At 42.8% G+C, this 19,181-nt stretch overlaps 2 protein-coding genes across 2 annotated transcripts; both read right to left on the reverse strand.

Annotated features, from left to right (window-relative positions):
* Positions 1 to 5,355: 5,355 nt before the first annotated feature.
* On the reverse strand, positions 5,356 to 6,471 carry LOC147424515 (uncharacterized). Its single transcript, XM_086500743.1, has 3 exons — positions 5,904 to 6,471; positions 5,680 to 5,724; positions 5,356 to 5,590 (listed from the first exon to the last, which is right to left on the reverse strand). Exons 1-3 carry the CDS (start codon positions 6,011 to 6,013, stop codon positions 5,356 to 5,358), a joined length of 390 nt encoding a protein of 129 aa, XP_086356869.1. The 5' UTR covers positions 6,014 to 6,471.
* A 4,951-nt stretch (positions 6,472 to 11,422) lies between these two features.
* On the reverse strand, positions 11,423 to 15,503 carry LOC147424516 (pentatricopeptide repeat-containing protein At4g18520, chloroplastic-like). Its single transcript, XM_086500436.1, has one exon. It carries the CDS (start codon positions 15,184 to 15,186, stop codon positions 12,460 to 12,462), a length of 2,727 nt encoding a protein of 908 aa, XP_086356562.1. The 5' UTR covers positions 15,187 to 15,503; the 3' UTR covers positions 11,423 to 12,459.
* Between the last annotated feature and the right edge of the window lie 3,678 nt (positions 15,504 to 19,181).

Here is a 19,181-nt window from a genome sequence, read left to right on the forward strand (position 1 = left end):
ACCGCTTTCCACATTGCAGATTGTCCTAGATTCCATTGCTTGGTTTCAATAAGAAATTTTAGTTTTGGGAAATTGTGGTTCCACATGCCAATGCTTTGAGCAATCGAGCTAGGGAAATTGCTTGAGTGCTTCACGTATAACCAATGCTTGCTTTATTTGGGTAAACATATACACAAGTGTGTTGCATTGTCTACTGAGTTACCGAGTGCTTAATCTCACTAGTAATGCCCAATTCACAAATCAATGGCCTTCAATTCAACCTAGGCATACATCTCCCTACTCAATCTTGAGCTTTGAAGTTCCATTTTTTATCTTAGTCATCTCCATGTGCTTAGATTGAACATTGAAGCTCTAGTACCACTTGTTGGTCACTTGCGCAGAGAGAGAGAGAGAGAGAGAGAGAGAGAGAGAGAGAGAGAGAGAGAGAGAGAGAGAGAGAGAGAGAGAGAGAGAGATGTTGGAAATAGGGTTGCAGGGAAACACACACAACTTGGAGAAGAGGAAGGAAGCTCAAGGCACACAACAAAGAGTCTATTACTTAGTGTGCAATGGAAAGATAAGATAGCCCTAGGGTGATGGGTGTATATACAATGCACGGGGGAAAAAACCTCCTAGTGAGAAAAAAAATGCCTCGATGGTCTCAAGTGTGCTCACACACATCACTACCACACGTATATGCTCACACACATCACTACCACACGTATATGGTAGCAAATCCCCCCTGAGAGTGATGCGGTGAATGAGAGCTGGTACATAAAGTATATGGAAGTGCCATGCCCTGAGCAAGTGATCGGTCCACAAAGGGGAGTAAGCCCAAAGCTTTGCAAAAAGCTTCTAACTTTTCATGAGACAATGCGTTTGTGAAAAGATCTACGAGGTTGTCTTATGTTGGCACATAAGTGAAGTTGATCTCTCCTGTTGAAAATCTCTCCCTGACATAGTGGTAATGCACATCAATGTGCTTTGTGTGAGCATGAAAAATTGGGTTTCTCACACCTGCCAATGTGCTCTGACTATCAGTGAGGATAATGTTGGCAGTGTCTTGTCCAACACCCAAATCAGCCACAAGGTGTCTGAGCCATACACACTCAACCGTAGCTGTGAAGACTACACTGTACTTAGCCTCACAACTAGAGGTGGCCATAGTAGGTTTCTTCTTGCTCAACCATGATATGCATGAGCTTCCAAGCATGAAACGGAAACCACTTGTGGACACTCATGTGTCAAAACACCCAGCCGAATTTGAGTCCAAAAAAGCATGTAAAGCTGGTGACAATGATCCCCCCCTCTCAATAACCCAAGATGTAAAGTGCCACTCAAGTAACAAAAGATCCGCTTGACAGCCTGCCAATGCTTAGACCCTCCGCTATGCATAAATATGTTGATTTGTGAGAGTGAAAATTGAATATCTGGCCTTGTGTTGCGTACATAAATAAGGCATCCCACATTAGTTTAGTAAAGAGTGACATCAACAAGATCACCAACATCACGAAGACTCAATTTTAAACCTATTTCCATAGGAGTGGCAATAGGTTTGCAATCTTCAAGTCCCAAACTTACATAGAAATATCTCTATGTAACTTGTCTGACACAAGGAAATACCACCATCACACTACTTAAATTTTATGCCCAAGTAATGATGCAACATCCCCAAATCTTTCATCTTGAAAGTAGCATTCACATCAGTCATAAGTTCAACAATATGTGCCTCATTTGGAATAGTGAAAAAAAATCATCCACATATAGAACAACGATGAGAAGTACATCACCCTCACGCTTTACATACAAAGTGCTTTTTGTTGGACTATTACAAAAGCCTCGTTTGACCAAATGGGTGTCACCTTTCTCATTTCAAGCACAAGGAAACCGCTTCAATCCATACAAAGCTTTCTTACACTTACACACTTTATCCTCTTGTCCTTTCTTGACAAAACCACGTGGTTGCATTACCTAAACTTTCTCAAATATGTCACCATTCAAGAAAGTAGTAACAATGTCTGATTGATGTACATCCCAACCAAAATGAGCTGCCAATGCACATAGATAACACACAATAGTCATACAAAAAGTGGGAGCAAAAGCCTCTTCATAATCTATGCCTTTTTGCTTTGCATAGCCTTTTGCAACAAGTCAAACCTTATAGCGACCAATTTCACCATCCGGTTTGCGTTTCAACTTGTAAACCCACTTCGTACCAATGGCCTTTTTGCTACAAGGCAAATCAGTCCATGTGTCATTTTCTATAGGTGCATCATATTTTGATTGCATGGTAGCCACCAATTTCTGGAATTCTGTGCTTCATCAAAAGATAGACGTTCCTCTACATAGTAATAGCCAAAGCATGAAAATCTGATGCATAAGATGCATGGCAAGAACCTGAGCGAGTACGACTAGACAAAGGTGCATCTAATTTACTGTCACACAAAGTATGCACTAGCCATTTTGGCATACCTCTAGCTTGCTCATTTTTAGCCCTTTCCTCCTAAAGTACATTATGTACATCTGCATAAAAAATTGGCTGATCTATAACATTTTCAGAAACCCCCATTGGCTGTACATTTACCTCATTAGAATTTACATTCAAACTTCCACCACTGAAAAGAGGCAACAAACTATCATAAATGTCATGTCAGCTTACATTACTATCTCTAGTATATGACAACAAGGGTTGAACAAAATTTTCCACAAACACAACATCTCATGAAACCAAGGTACGCTTTTTTTTGTGGATGGTACAACCTGTAACCTTTGCTTTTAGCACTATAACCAACAAAAATTCACTTGACAACCTTATCATCCAATTTCCAGCGCTACGTTTGTGGCACCAAAACATAAGCCAAACAACCAAAAATGCGCATGTGATCAATAGATGGCTTTCTATTCATAGGCTGCAAATCTTTCATACGACACCTATTAAGTACATAAGTAGTACACATGATGGCCTCGAGCCAAAACGAATGTGGCAAATCTTGACTCTTGACCATACATCGTGCCATCTCTGTAAGCGACCTATTTTTCTTCTCAGCAATACCATTTTGTTGAGTTGTATATGGTACTATACATTGTTGTTTTAACCCACAACTAGGTAGAAATACATTTCATTCATGAGACATATACTCCCCCCCTCGATCGGAACGAAGGGTGCCCATAGCAAACGTGCATGCCAAAGTTTTGCATCTGAAACAGCCTTTGAATCCACAATTACATCTACAAAATTCTACCCACACTTGTTATACAAAGTGAGCTTATATAGCCCATGACATAAAAAGTCTGATGCAACAATTTCATCACCAAAACTGAGACCATGAATTGTACATCTGTCATCCACAAATTTCACAACAAAACCAAGTCTAGCAAGTACAGATATAGAAAAAAGATTCTTCTTGATCCCAAGTACGTAGAATGCATCAATAAGTGTGAAAGAACTGCCATTTGTAGCAGTCAACATAATCTTTCCAACTCCCTTGACCGGATAAGAGGCACAATTGACTTAATTCCCATGAGGGACATCCTTGAGAGAGGTAGACAAGTCACAATGAGAGATAATGTTAGCACCACTGTCAAAGTACCACACATGAGCATCTGCAACAATTGACATGCATGCATCATAGACAAAAGGATCATAAGTGCACTCTGCACTTAAATCCCATTCTGCATCAACATTAGCATCACAATCTCTTTTCACATAAGACTCAACAATAGCTGCACTTATAGTGGAACCAGCCTCTTTTGCCTTCATCTTAGGACACTGCTTGATCAGGTGATCATTAGCTTTACAATAATAGCAACACATCTTCGTTTTGCCTTTTTCACCAGAATTCCTAGACGAGGTGTTGCCAGCAAAAGCATTGGATACATGTGATTTACCACTCGCAAAAGAACCATGAGAAGTGGTTACATTGCTGTTACCACCTTTTCTTTGAGCAACAATAAAGGCCTATTCAACTGCACACTATTTAGCCTTGGTTTTTCTAGAAAGTGACTCTTGCAACAGCAATGTGCATGATGCACCAAACTTGACAACTTCAGGATTTCCTTGTGTCATACTAGCAAAAGTTTGATAAGAATCTAACAACCCATCAAGAACTGTCTGCACAAGGGAGCTGTTAGAAATGAATTCGCCTACAAAAATAAGCTGCTTCGTCTATCTCATCTTCCTCATGCATAATCTTCGACTCCAACTGTTTACGCAATAATGCAATTTTAGCCTCAATGCGACTTGCATAAAGATCATTCAACATATCCCAAGTCTGTTTTACAAATTTTGCTGAACGAATGTGAGGAGTAATAGTGCGTTCATAGACAATACAATCAATGCATGAGCCTGCACATCTCTTACATTCCAATAAGCTTGCTAAACCGTAGGCAAAACAGCTCTGGCAGCAGCAAATCTGCCACCGCCAAAACCTGCAACATCCTCAATATCGCCTACATCCTCAAAACCAGGACGTACATCAATGCCCTACATAATATTCCAAATGCCCTTTGACACAAGGACATGTTGCATCATGTAAGCCCACATAGGGTAATTGTCCCCATCCAATCTATCCTCAACAGCAAACATCTTGAACACATATGTGTTGTTATCAGCCATGGTGAAAGCTTGCACCTTATGTGAAAACTACCCGAAAAGAGGAGATACAAAGCGAGAACAACACGTGCTATATAGCACAACCCGTAGAAGAATGTAAGGGATGTTATGCAGAACTGATAGCGACAAAAATTATGCACAAGATGACGAATTTGCCTGCACAACACTGCCTGAAGTGGAAACGAAGGGCGAAATGAGCCCGAATGGAAATTGTGAGGAGATTGAGTTCTACGAGATCTCCTTAAGTATATGTCAACTTGCTGACGCTCACCAAAGCTTTCTAGAATTGGAGAAAAAGAGCAAGCATGTGTTGGTGATGCTGGCGACAGCCTCGAGAGGACGCAACCTGCTCTGATACCAATTGTTGGAAATAAGGTTGTCGGGAAACACACACAACTTGGAGAAGATGAAGGAAGCTCAAGGCACACAACAAAGAGTCTATTACTTAGTGTGTGGTGAAAAAGTAAGATAGCTCTAGGGTGATGGGCGTATATACAATGCATAGGGAAAAAAACCTCCTAGTGAGAGAAAAAATGCCCCAACGGTCCTAAGTGTGTTCACACACATCACTGCCACACGTATATGGTAATGTGTGTGTGTGTGTGTGTGTGTGTGTGTGTGTGTGAGAGAGAGAGAGAGAGAGAGAGAGAGAGAGAGAGAGAGAGAGAGAGAAAAGTAAGTTAGAACACACTGTGGGGTGGATCTCGTGGAGCTCCTTATTTTATATCTCAATAGTGATAGGAACAAAGAGGTTAGTAAAGGGATTAGTGGGCAGTCAAACACAATTGTTGGGCACAACGGCCCTTTAATCCCAATGCAAAACACATGCCTTTGTGTCCATCTGAAATGAGAAACCGATCATTTTGCACAAAAGGATTAAAAATAGGAGTTAAAACACAATGGGAAAAAGAAAAAGGGGAAGAATTATCATGGGTGTAGATGGGACTCAGATAGGATGGTGTTGGTGGGACCAAGATAGGATGCCCAAGTTTAACATCCCTGTTCAAAATAAAATCAGCGGCTTCATTTTATGTAACCATCTACATGTGATAGGCTTAAATACTTTAAGCTTTGCATAGAAAACTTACTTGAGGTATTGCAACTTAATGTACTCCCCGTTCACTATCCATTTACTGGGTCGTTTCAAAGTTTTGGATTAATTAGTTACGAAGATTCCATCCACGCAATGTTTTCTAAGCTTCTAAACGAGCCAGCGGTTGTTCCCACTGCCGAGTATACATCTCTCTTTCTCTCTCTCTCTCTCTCTCTCTCTCTCTCTATAGTCTGCACTCTCCCTCTTTCACCAAGGCACCTGATCCGCTGGCCTTCACATTCCTTGCATCGCCTTCTGCTTCGTCTGCAACCCTCCTCAATGCCCAATGACCAAGATTTCCGATCGACCTCTGACTTGCTCCTGGCCATTGATGCACGTCATGAGCCATCTCTCTCTCTCTCTCTCTCTCTCTCTCTCTCTCTCTCTCTCTGTGCTCTCGGTGATGAAACACTCTGATCTCACGCCATCGCCATGGAAGGACACCCCAAAAAATATCTCTCTTCCTCCCAACTTCTGCGGATGTAGACGCACGATCGGAACAGACACAAAAAATTATCTCTCCCCCCGCTCTCTGTCCGGGTGTGCCGACGAGAATAATTTTTCCTTCTCCTCTGTCCTGATGCTGACAGATGGCATTTACTCTACATGTTGCTTTCTTTGCAGCCTCTCCCCCCTGTGCACGTGCCATTCTCCGCTTTTTTACCCCAACTAGAAATGGAGTATCTCACGAGATTCCTCCTAATTTCACCTGCTTGGAAGATCGTGGTGACATACTTGAGGTATTGTAGTCTCAATGATTGATTTTACTAAATTTTGAGGATTTTAGTGTAAAAACCAATAAAAACCGGTTCAATTTCTTGAAAATCCGGTAGATCTTCAAAGCTTTCCTTTTTCCATTGGTTCCTAAAAAAGTTTTTGGTGAGTACTGGAGACGTGTACAAAAAAGACAAGCTCAAGGCACACAAAAATATAATATATTATCAAAGTGATGGGTGACCACATAGCCATGTCATAGATTCTTCCAAGTCCTTGGCTTCAGCACTAAAGGGCACGGGAGATTTATTGAAGCTCAAGCAATGGGATCCACGGTAGCGAAGTTCGGACACGAAGTTCAAGACGTGCGCAACTGTAGGATGCCGGGGCAAACTAGGACACCAAAAGGTAAACTTGACAAGCAAGGGGGACTGTCCACGTTTATTTATCATTTACCGGTTTGCCCATATGTCAACTTCCCCGTTGCGGGCGTAGCAGTTAGCGCATTGGGCTCTCACGGTGGTGGCGAGGGTTCGAGTCTCCATGCTCGCCATGGGCGCCCATTTTTTTCCACCCTCATTCCCCGTCGAGATTCCCCCTTTCGACCTACGCCGCCGATCCCATCTCTTTCTACCCGTGCCCTTTAGTGCTCTGGTTGGCCTAGGAGCCCAAACAATAGTACAAGAGAAACTAATAAGGGTTATAATGTCTTGGCACGTGTAGTAAGTGCTATTGGCTTGGCCTAGACACTATATGAGGTCTTTAATGAACCCCAAGAGGTGAAATTGACGGTTAGCTCAAACCCACGACCTCTCTGTTGGCAACTCGACATCGTAACCATGTGGTGCATGCATTTCATTGCTCGCATAGCCACTTCACTTGGTAATAAAGTAAACCGCCCCAAGAAAAAGTAAACTTAGGCAAATTGGATGGAACATGCGCGTTGCGATAATCGTGCCCCACTTCAATCCCGTTGATCCCGCCGCTTGGGGTTCATTTAAGATCCCACGGAGGCTTGGCTTGGACTAGACTCGAGTTGCTTGTAAACCTTTCACATTAGCAACTTTGATCCTCTTTATTGACCACTGGCCTCATTTTGAGCATGGATCCCTAACCTACAATTCACAGTAGGAACATCATGCCTTAGTTGAATTTTTATAAAAGACAAACGTTGGAACTTGGTCCCTTCAAAACCAGCTTGCTGAACCACTTTGGAATTGATTCACCAAGCTCTTTAGAACCTAAACATGTAACCTTGCCACCTCAAACTCATTCCACCTATAAGCACGGTCACTATGAAATATGAATGCCCTTGCAATGCAATTAAACCTCTGTAACACATTGGATTGGAAAACTACTTTCCTATGGAAAGCACTTCTGCATAGAAACAAGTTATCAATGCAATAACTTTTACACACTAAAAAGTACTTTTAGCCTAAACAAACCACTTTTTTTTTTCTAGTGCATAAATATAATTAAAAACAAATAAGAAGCACTTTTTAATGCAACCAAAGCTGAACAACTTGAAAAATATTGAAATCACTTTTACACACTAAAAGGTGCTTTTCCTCTTAGACAACAACTTTTTCCCAACTGTCAAAGTCCAAGGGAGGGGGGCTGCACATCGTGGCCCTCCATTCAGTGGCAATTAAATCACATAATATATGCTAAAGCCATGGATGAGTGAGCCAATGATTGGCGTCTGTAAGTTTCGAACGTCACTCCCATTGCGCGGAATTTTCCCCCTATCGCTTTCGCTGTGCACAATCTGCTCTCATGTCGCTTTCATGATCACTACTTGGCCCCCCTCGCCCTGGACATTTGACGGCTGGGAAAGGACTGTTGGCTCCCCGCCGGTCGCCACGGGGTCATAGGCGTTACATGGAATGTGACCATTCCCTACACCGACAAGGTCGGGGGGTAGGCCATCCTGGCCGTCCATCCCTCCCCCATTACTGAGTAGAATGAGCTTAGAGGGCTGTCGGATGCAGGCCACCTCAACACGCAGAATTTCAGAGGTGCAATCGACCAATATCAGGTGTCTAGCTCAGCATGCGAGATCATTGCCTTCCTCCTCCGGTCATTGCCAATCATCATAGCCAATGATTGCATGGCAAGTCAATCCTCAAAATAATTGCATGTACTCTCCAATGATTGCACACCAAGTCAGTGCAAGAAATAAGTCGGTGGCTAGCAGCAGCTGAGCACTGCATGCAGGCAACATGATGCTAATTGTGGTGGGGCCTGCAATAGGCTAGCACAGAGGCCACAAGGGGTGGACGCACAGGGAGAATAGCCGACTTGCAGCATTAATGTCCCACTATTATCGGTGTCATCTGCCCTCTGGCCTCGCATCGAGCCTCGCATGTCTATTGGCCCGACTCTTGACAGCCGGGAATGGTCACCTGGTGACCATTCCCTACTATGCCTGCTCCCCCATGGCTCCCGCCGGCTTCCGTCGATCGCCACGGGGTCACAGGCATAAGAGGGAATGGTCACCTGGTGACCATTCCCTGCTATGCCTGCTCCCCCATGGCTCCCGCCGGCTTCCGTCGATCGCCACGGGGTCACAGGCATAAGAGGGAATGGTCACTGGTCATTTACACCGTCAAGGTCGGGGAGCCGTCCATCCTGGCGGTCCATCCCTCCCCCATTACTAAGCAGCATGAGTTTGCAAGGCTGTCGGATGCCTTAGCACACAGAATTTAAGAGGTGTAGTCTACCAATATCAGGTGTCCAGTTCAGCATGCGGAATCATTGCCTTCCTCCTCCAATCATTGCCAATCATCATCGCCAATGATTGCATGGCAAGTCAGTCCTCGAAATAATTGCATGTGTGCTCCAATGATTGCACACCAAGTCAACGCAAGAAATAAGGTGAGTCATTGAGTCGGTGGCTAGCAGCAGGTGAGCACTGCATGCAGATGACGTGATGCTAATTGTGGTGGGGCCTGCAAGCAGCAGGCTAGCACAGAGGCAACAAGAGGTGGACGTACAAGGAGAGTAGCCGACTTGCAACATCATTGTTGTAGGGTTAAGGTGGATAGGTTAGTGTGCCATTCATGGCATAAGCATGCTTGGAGAGGTTAGTGTAGAGCTTGAGAGAGAAACTATTGGACAATACAATATAGACTATACTTGCAAATGATAAAGCTTGATATTATTCAACAAAATTTGCCTCTTTATAGGCTTTAACAAAATAGGCAGCCTTTTTACACATGAGCACAAAAGGTGGCTTTCAATGCACAAAACAAGTGGCTTTCTCTTTACAAAAGTTGCAAGAGACTTTTCCCATGGCTTGACACATATCCCACTGTCATCGGGTGTCATCTGCCCTCGGGTCTCGCATCGAGTCTTCCATGCTTATTGCCCGACTCTTGACGGCCGGGAATGGTTCCCTGCAATGCCTGCTCTCCCATGGCTCCTGGCCTCCGCCAGTCACCACGGGTCCCTGCAATGCCTGCTCTCCCATGGCTCCTGGCCTCCGCCAGTCACCACGGGGTCACAGGCATTACAGGGAATGGTCACTAGGGGACCATTCCCGACACCGTCAAGGGTCTCTCCGCCAGTCGCCACGGGGTCACAGGCATTACAGGGAATGGTCACCAGGGGACCATTCCCGACACCGTCAAGGGTCTGGGTGGGGGAGGGGGGGCGAACAGAGGCAACGTGATTTGTTTGAGGGAGGAGAGGTGCACTCTGTCAGGCTCTGATCAATCATAGTGTTCACCTGACAGCCCAGAGCTAAGATTACTAGAGAATCTACATTACGCATGATGAGGTGTTAGCACCTCATCGCAGACGTGCTACAATTTGATTGCAACTGATCGGAGGACTTTCTGGATGCTGAGGTGGTAGAAATTTCGCCTGCTGAGGTGGCGCATGCTAGGCCGACGATGGCGTTTTTTCCTTATGCAGACTGAGCTGGCTGCCATCCGTCGGCTGCAGCTCCCAATTCTGCCAGGGAAAGCTAGCTATGATCTACAAGCCCTCGACCGACCTTGACGGAGCAAGTTTATCAAAAAACCCCTCTAAACAACGAAATTCAAAGCACACAATTCAGCTCGCTACTATTGTCATGCATTAAAGAAAAAAAGCACCCTATACAAATAAGGTGCTTTTTGTTGTCTCTGAGTTTTTCTTATATTGAAAATTGGCTTCAATTTTTTGAAAAAGGTTTTTTGAAGCGTTGAACGTGCTTTTCCCAAAATATCAATTTGGTCTACAGTATTTTTAGTAAAAAGGGATTTTAAATTTCACAAAAGGCCTCTGGGCCTTGACCGTCAATCTAGTGTACATTAAATCTGCCCCTTCAGCTGCCAAAAACAGGCATGGAAATCATTTCCAAAAATTGTATGACACCTCAGCATGCGAAATATATATTGCATGTGTGGCCATGCCTGACTATACTTGTGCTGCAAGAAAGGCGCTGTTCCCAAAAGGAGCTACTTGACAGCCAGGAAAGATCCTTTCACAAGAAGATTTAGAAATATTCTCATGTAGGAAAACGAGTCTTTTTCAATGTTTTTCATACAATGCAGGGGGCGGTGGTCCCCTGCCCCCAATCGTATCTAGCTAGATATGCGGTGCCTCCCTCACAGAAGCTCATGACGGTGAGGTAAGTCACAATGTGGGAATTATTGTGAGAATTTGTCCAAAACTCATTGCTTCCGGCACCTGGCCAGTTGCCATGCAATCGCAATGATTATGGACAAATCCTTTACTGACCTTTCCCTCCATCACCACTGGTCTCGCCACCCGGCCAGGTGCCATGCAGTCATAGTGATTAAGGACAAAGTTTAGTAAAGGACCTGTCTTGACACCTTCATCTTGTTTCGTCCTTTACCTTTTTGCATTGTCATGAGATGAGAGCTCTTCTTATTACATATGCAATCAGTGTTCCCAAAGAACATTTTTCCAAACAAATATAAAAAATCGGGCTTTTGAAATTTACAGGTTTTTCTTCATAATTTTGCAGTTTTTTCTCAAAATTATAACTAAACTAGGGAAAATTTTACAGTTTTTCCAAATTGTAAATTTTTATTTTACAGGTAGAAACCAAAACTTGCCAGGTGCATTGTAACTGTTTACACTGTATGCAATACTAGTTTTGCACCTTGACAAAAGAAGGCACACACTTCTCATTGACTGAGAAATAACCACTGCTCCTTGAGGCCGTGTAAGGTCTACAACACTTCTTGAGGGTTGTAGACCATTGCCCTTTCTAGACTTGATGTGTCCTCGCTCCAAGCAGCAGATCGGGGGCCATTAATCCATCTCTAATTGTTCAGTTTATGCTCAAGGACCCAACAAAAGACAAAACATTCCTCTCAACATTGGCTCCAAAAAGCGTCCATGTAAATTTGTGCTCGTCCGAATTCTCCTTTCCTGCTGAGCAATGCTTCTGAACAAAGCATCTGACAAATTTTGTAGGTAGCTCATTGTTGTGTGGGGCTTTAGACCTTTTTGTTCTTCCTGTGACTAGCTGGATAAGACACTATGAGCCAATTCTTCTCCTCAATATCTGGCAGTTTTGCTAAGACAGCTTTCCGTCCACGCTCCAAGCAATACTTTGCATGCAAGTCCTCAGCTGTGTAACAAAATGTGACAAGCGAGAACGCTTCTCACCAATGCTGAAAGAAAAAAATGGTCTCTCGTGAAATAAAAATACTTTGAACTATTCTTGGGCTTTGTCCTTGTTGTTAGGGTTCTGCAAAGTCATGCAATTCCAACAACATGATCATGCTGATTAGACTGCATTTCAAACAAATTTGTATCCTTCCTCCATCAATAGAACAAGGAAAATATAGCGATTATAACCTTGAGAACAAGCATTCCTTTTAAGAAATGAAATTTCTGAAAGTATTCATCCCTAATAGTTACTATAAGAACACTTCCCACTTCCAAAAATGTGACGGCGGTTTGAATCTTTGCACATTGTTTTACGCTCCTCTATTTTTATATTAGTGAGGTAGCACCATGGCAATCCCCATGTTTGTTGTGATGTGTGTTTGTTGGCACAATTGAAGTTCAAGGTTTTATAATTTTCCTCTGCAGATGCTTAATTAGTATCCCCAACAACAAATTTAGTTCGCATTAATCGAGCAGTTACATCACATCCTGACTGCTTTTGAGTAGCGTTTTCGATTCTTATTTGTTCAATGTTTTCTGCCTCCTCCTCCATGCCAGCAGCTGCATAAATATTGCGCATTAAGACATACGCTGCTGCATTACATTGGTCTAGTTGTATTGCATGCTCAAAGGCAAACCTTCCAAGCTTAACATTTCCCCACTTTCGACAAGCACCTAGAAGAGCAAACCAAACTGGAGGATGATCAGATGATGGCACCATCGCAATCACTCTCATAGCTTTGTCAAAGAGCCTTGCACGTCCAAACAGATCAACCATGCAAGTATAGTGTTCATCATTTGGTGTAATGCCATAATTTTTCTTCATGGTATCAAAATACATTTGGCCCTCGACCACAAGACCTGCGTGACTACATGCTTTGAGCATATTGACAAAAGTGATTGCATTTGGGGAGATGCCCTCCTGTTGCATCTCTTGAAAACAATCCAAAGCCTCCTTGGCCAGCCCTTGCTGGGCATATGCTCCTATAATTGCAGTCCAAGATACTACATCCGGAGAGAAACCCTTACTCCGCATTTGCAGAAAACAGCCCAAAGCTTCACAACCCTGCCCCTGTTGGGCATATCCTGCAAGCAATGCAGTCCAAGAGACTGCATCCTGGACAGGAAGCTCATCAAAAACTTTTTGTGCTTTCAAAAGTACACCACATTTGGCATACATGTCAACCAAAGCTCTGCAAAGCATGTCGTCCTTTTTCAAAAGCCCCTGACTAACAATCTCATCATGAATTTGTCCGCCCATGTCGATGTCTTTCATAATGCCACAGACCTTCAAAATGCAAGAATAGGTGACCGCATCTGGACTGAAGCCCTCCCTTTGCATCTGATGAAAACAGCTGAGAGCTTCTTGGCCGTGCCCCTGCTGGCCGTATCCTGCAATTAATGCATTCCAAGAGACTGCATCTCGGACAGGAAGCTCATCAAAAACTTGTTGTGCTTTCAAAAGTATGCCACATTTGGCATACATGTCGATCAAAGCTCCACAGAGCACAATGTCTTTTTCCAAGAGCCATCGATTAATAATCTCATCATGAATTTGTTTGCCCATGTCAACATCTTGCATCATCCCACATACCTTCAAAATGCAAGCATAGGTGACCGCGTCTGGAGTGAAGCCCTCTCTTCGCATCTTATGAAAACAGCCCATAGCTTCCTGGCCTCGCCCATGTTGGGCATATCCTGCAATCAATGCATTCCAAGAGATGGCATCATGGGCAGGAAGTTTGTCAAGAACTTCTTGTGCTTTCCAAAGTACACCACACTTGACATACATGTCCACCAAAGCATTTCCAAGCACAACATTTTTTTTCAACAGCCCTTGACTAACGATCTCATCATGAATTTGTTTTCCCGCTTCAATGTCTTGCACGATGCCACAAGCCTTCAAAATGTAAGCATAGGTGATGGCATTTGGAGAGAAGCCCTCACTCCTCATTTGCTGAAAACAACCCAGAGCTTTCTGCCCCTGCCCCTGTTGGGCATGTTGTGCAATCAACACAGTCCAAGAAATGACATCCTGGCTAGGAAGCTGGTCAAAATCTTTTTGTGCTTTAAAAGGTACACCACATTTGGCATACATGTCAACCAAAGCTCCACGAAGCACATCGTCTTTTTTCAATAGACCTTGACTAGCAATCTCATCATGAATTTTTTTGCCCATGTCGCTGTCTTGCAGAACGCTACATACCTTCAATAGGCAAGTATAGGTGACCGCATCCGGAGTGAAGCCCTCTCTTTGCATCTCATGAAAACAGCCCAGAGCTTCCTTGCCTTGCTTTTGTTGAGCATATCCTGCAATCAAGGCATTCCAAGAGAACACATCCCGAGCAGGAAGCTCATCAAGAACTTCTTGTGCTTTCCGAAGTACGCCACACTTGGCATACATGTCAACCAAAACATTGCCAAGTACAACGTTTTTTTTCAATAGCCCCTGACCAACAATCTCATCATGAATTTGTTTTCCCACATTGGTGTCTTGCATAATGCAACATGCCTTCAATATGCAAGCGTAGGTGATTGCATTTGGAGAGAAGCCCTCACTCCGCATTCGTTGGAAACAATCAAGAGCTTTCTGCCCCCGCCCGTGTCTGGCATATCCAGCAATCAGTGCAGTCCAAGAGACAACATCACGGACAGGAAGCTCGTCAAAAACTTTTTGTGCTTTCAAAGGTACACCACATTTGGCATACATGTCGACCAAAGCTCCACCAAGCACAACGTCATTTTTCAAAAAACCCCGGTTTTCAATCTCGTCATGCATTTGTTTGCCCATGACAACATCTTGCATAATTCCACATGCCTTCAAGATGCAAGCATAGGTGAAGGCATTGGGAGAGAGGCCATCCCTTTGCATCTGATGGAAACAAACTAGAGCTTCTGTTCCCTGCCCATGTTGGACATACCCTGCGATAAGTGCAGTCCAACAGGTGACATCTCGGACAGGAAGCTCGTCATCAACGACTTGTTGTGCTCGGACAAGAGCACCACACTTGGCATACATGCTGACCAATGTGCTCCCTAAGTATGTGTCCTTCTCAAGTAACCCAGTAGCGAGAATATCAGCATGTATCTTACTGCCTTGGTACAAATCTTTCTTCTTAGCACAGGCTTTTAGTGAGGTGATGAAAGAAAGTCTCATGGTTTGTCATTGTTTTTCTCTTAGAATGTTAATTCTGGAGCTGATGATGCTTCTTTGATAATGTTGTCAGGGAATTTGGAGCTGCTCTGTGAACAGAAGAATTCATATTGTGCACGCGTGCTTGATATGATACATTCTAAAGGAGAAGCCTGTGCCTTTACCTATGTAGTTGCATGGTGTCTGACCATGCACGAGGCTTAGGCTGGCTTCAGACAAAGGCGGACAGCCCTCCCCTCTCCCCCACCTGCACTCTTTAAAAAAGAAAAAAGAAAAGAAAAAAAAGGGTGACGGGAAAGTAAGCTTGCATCCAAACAATTCAATGTATGCATGTGTGTTGGTAGGCGAGTGAACATGTCACAACTCTCACATACTTTTGGACTAAAGCATGCTTAGCCTGTGAGAGAGAGGGCATGGTTAGAGGTGTGTGCTAGCCCATGAGATCCTAATTAATCCCTCTTGGAACCCCAATGAAGCTCTCTTAGTGATGGCATGTAAATAAGAATATGTGTGTGCATTAATAATGAATGACATACATGCTCAACTGTGTGATTAGTATGCATGCTTAGGAAGAGAGAAGAGGAGGCTAGACACTCATGCTTGAGAGGAGAGAAATAGCCAAAGCCCTCAAGTTGTCTCACTTAATTAGTGGCCGAAAGAAAATTCGCCATTGATTGCACTATTGCAAGCTTCTCTCACAATCTCTCTATACTAATGCTTGCTATGGTACAATGCAATGTCAAAGTGAATAATTCTTTCTTATAGAAATACTTCTCATTTTCTCTTTATCTTACTAAAACCCCCGTAGGTGTGTTGGCTTGGAAGAGTGGTTCAGGCTTTGGGTTCAAAGGTTGGCCCTTTTAAAGTACGCTACTTGGAGAGCTAAAAATCTCTCTAGAGTGGGGAAGCCTATTGTTGTATGTGAAGAAAATGTTGTATTATTGCAAGATTCTCTTTTGCAAAAAGATTTGATTCCAATTTATTTTTCTCTATCTCTATGTGCATGTTATGGCATCTATGTGATGAAATGTCAAAAGTGGTGCTATCCAATCTAATCTCGATTGGACTCTAATAGTTCATCCAATTTTGAGTTATTATTCCACTGCAATAACTCCCAAAAACATAACATGGCATGTTTGATTATCATGCCCTAAGTATGCCTTAAAAATTTCTCTTTTTGATTTATCAATCACTTTCGTGGTATTACAATCATTCATTTAGAGAGAAATTTGAGATCACTTTTGTCTGCATGCCATAGCTTTGCCTTTTCAAGCTTGTTCATACTTGGGTGCTGTCCTTTAGGGGTTAATTAAAAAGGCCCTTTGTTGGCCATCCCCTCCAAGGATGCTTTTTGCACACATTATAGAAATATATTCTTTCAAAGCTAAGAAATTCTCTTGAGAGATAGATGCCGAGGATTTCAAGCAGCATCCAAAGGCGATTCAATTTTGAGACCGCTCCACCTGCAGGGATGCACACGACCATGAAGGATGTACGAGTTGAGGAAAGCAATGGATTACATGTCAACCACGAGTTTATTGATATCTAAGAATTAACGATCTTCTACACCGCGTGGATCAAATGGAAAAGAATTTGGAGGCCATCAATGCCAACTTAATTATGCTCATAGAGCTAGCTAATAACTTCATGATGTAGATGGCCAAGGATTGGGAACAAAATCCCATTGTGGCCAATCAAGGGGATGATGGTGGACCACCACCATTTGAATCTCTTTTGGTAGGGGATGAGAACTAGAAGAACTCATCTTGGCTGAAGAGTTAAAGCTGCCAGTGTAAAGAGACAAAGATAAGGAGAAGAACAAAGATACAATGAATACTTTTTTTCACAAGTGGACCTATGTCCATCATTTGCATGCAACTCCAGACGTATTCCACTCTTGTGAAAGGATTTTAGGAGCATAGAAGTGGTGGATGTCGTCGAAACTAGACAAAAACCTACAACCTAGTAGTGGTTCCTAATTATGTTCCAAAAGGAGTTCCTCCTAGCAACAAGGATGATGTAAATTGGTATGCTTTGGATGAATGCTTCATGCATATGTCATTTTTGACCAATTATATTTCTTACTATTGAGAAGTGATCCTTAATTTGATAAAGGGTAGGGATTTCTACGAGGATTGCATAGGGAAGTTAACTCACCTGCATCCTAAAACTTTAAAAGATGCAATTTCTGAAGCACTAGTGTATGATGCAGATGAGAAATGGCTATGAGCTAAGTGGCCTATAGAAGATACTCACACTTTTTCTCACAAAACCCACAACCATAAATGCAATGCATCTTCTCATGATCAAGAATCTACAATGAAGGCTAAGGGCCATCGAGGTTCTTTGCTTACATCAATTTTGCCACCAAGGAAAAGAAGGATAATATGTGCTTCAAGTGTCTCTCTGACAAGCAGACTAAGTGGGATTTCCCTTTGCATAGAAGCATAGAGTAGGAAAAGGCCAAGGGCAATGACAAAGGGATAGTTAAAAGTAAGGACTATCCATTTATTGTAGTTAAATGTGTCTTTTCAATTTGCTCATGTGGAAGTCTCTTAGTCCATAGAAGCACATGAGTGCTTGCTTATAGCTTCAATGCGACAACACACTCGGTCCACATGGTTTAGTCCACCTTCATGGCTATATTATTGGGCACAAGGTGGACATACACATAAGCATACATATAAATGATGGGGCAACCCTTAACTTTCTCACTTATGCTTTGGTGAAGCGATTGAAGCTTCTACAGATTGAAGGATAAGGCTCAAATGTTGAGACACTATGGTTGTTAGCAGCAGCAAGCTAACCCATGTAGCATTTTTCGGGAGCTTTATTGTAAAAAAACTTATTCTTTTGATAAATCGAGAATATTGTAACTCCTATTTGCCAAGTGGATATTATAATCGATGAGCCGGGGCTGTAAGCTTTTAGATTGTATCAATTTATCTTTAGTCAGAGCTCCCAAATGATTAGTTTTTGACCAAAGAAACCTTGGCTAAGGTATAATAGCCAATTTGGTAAACTTATTATCAAGTTTCGGATAAGAAATACACAACGTGAGCTAACAACGCTCACTTCTCTCCTTCTCATGCTTCCTACTCCCTTGCCAATTGTCACATTGCAAAGTTGTCTATTGTGTTACAACAGGAGGTAAGCTCTACGCATTGACATAAACATATCATGGTAAATCGTAGCTTTTGGCGTTGCCAAACTGCAGCCTAATTTCATCATAAGTAGGAATTTAAGCTAGGAAATCACAAAGTAAGCATAGGCGAGGTATTGGGGCATCATTGCTAAGCATTTACATGCATTCGAGGTCAGAAACGACTAGGTTAAAAACTCACTGCTGCTATTAATAATCGCATTTTTGGCACTTCATTAAAAGTGAGATTTGAGACCATAAGCATGCTTGTAAAATTCGGATGCCGTTTGATGCTGTAACGGTCATGTTTTGTTTGCCGATTAGTGAGTAGCTTTTGATGATTTAGGTCATTTGAGTGTAGCTTGTGTTAGATATGAGTTGCCTGTTGTTTCCAAGAGATTGACACCCTCTTGTATCCTCTATGTACTAGTCGAGTCAGCTTGGTCCCATGGATTGACATTTATGTTCGTGGTTCTCGTTATGTCTGCAATAAAATAAGAGTGAGGTTAGGAAACCCATCCACATTTGGCACCGTTTCCGGGGACGGATAGACCTAAACTAGGGAAAACAAGAGCGTTTTGTGTAGTTGTCCTTTAACTTCCTCTAGGATCACCTAGAGTAAAACTTTGTCTTTAAAATCGCACAGCTTAAAAGTGTCGTCTTTTGCTGTGTAGAGCTAGCTTGGAAGTAGACTGTACTTGTTAAGTACCTTGTGGGATTGTAGGATTAGGTTAGGATTGTGAGAATGATTGATGGACAAGACAAGTCTTAAGATCAATGCTCAGGAAACCATAAAAAACTAGAAAACAAGTGTTTGTGGACACCTTCCACAACCCAATTGCAGAAGAATGTAGGA

Source organism: Adiantum capillus-veneris, chromosome 25 (assembly GCF_014529385.1).
Source record: "Adiantum capillus-veneris isolate H3 chromosome 25, ASM1452938v2, whole genome shotgun sequence".
Classification (NCBI taxonomy): Eukaryota; Viridiplantae; Streptophyta; class Polypodiopsida; order Polypodiales; family Pteridaceae; genus Adiantum; species Adiantum capillus-veneris.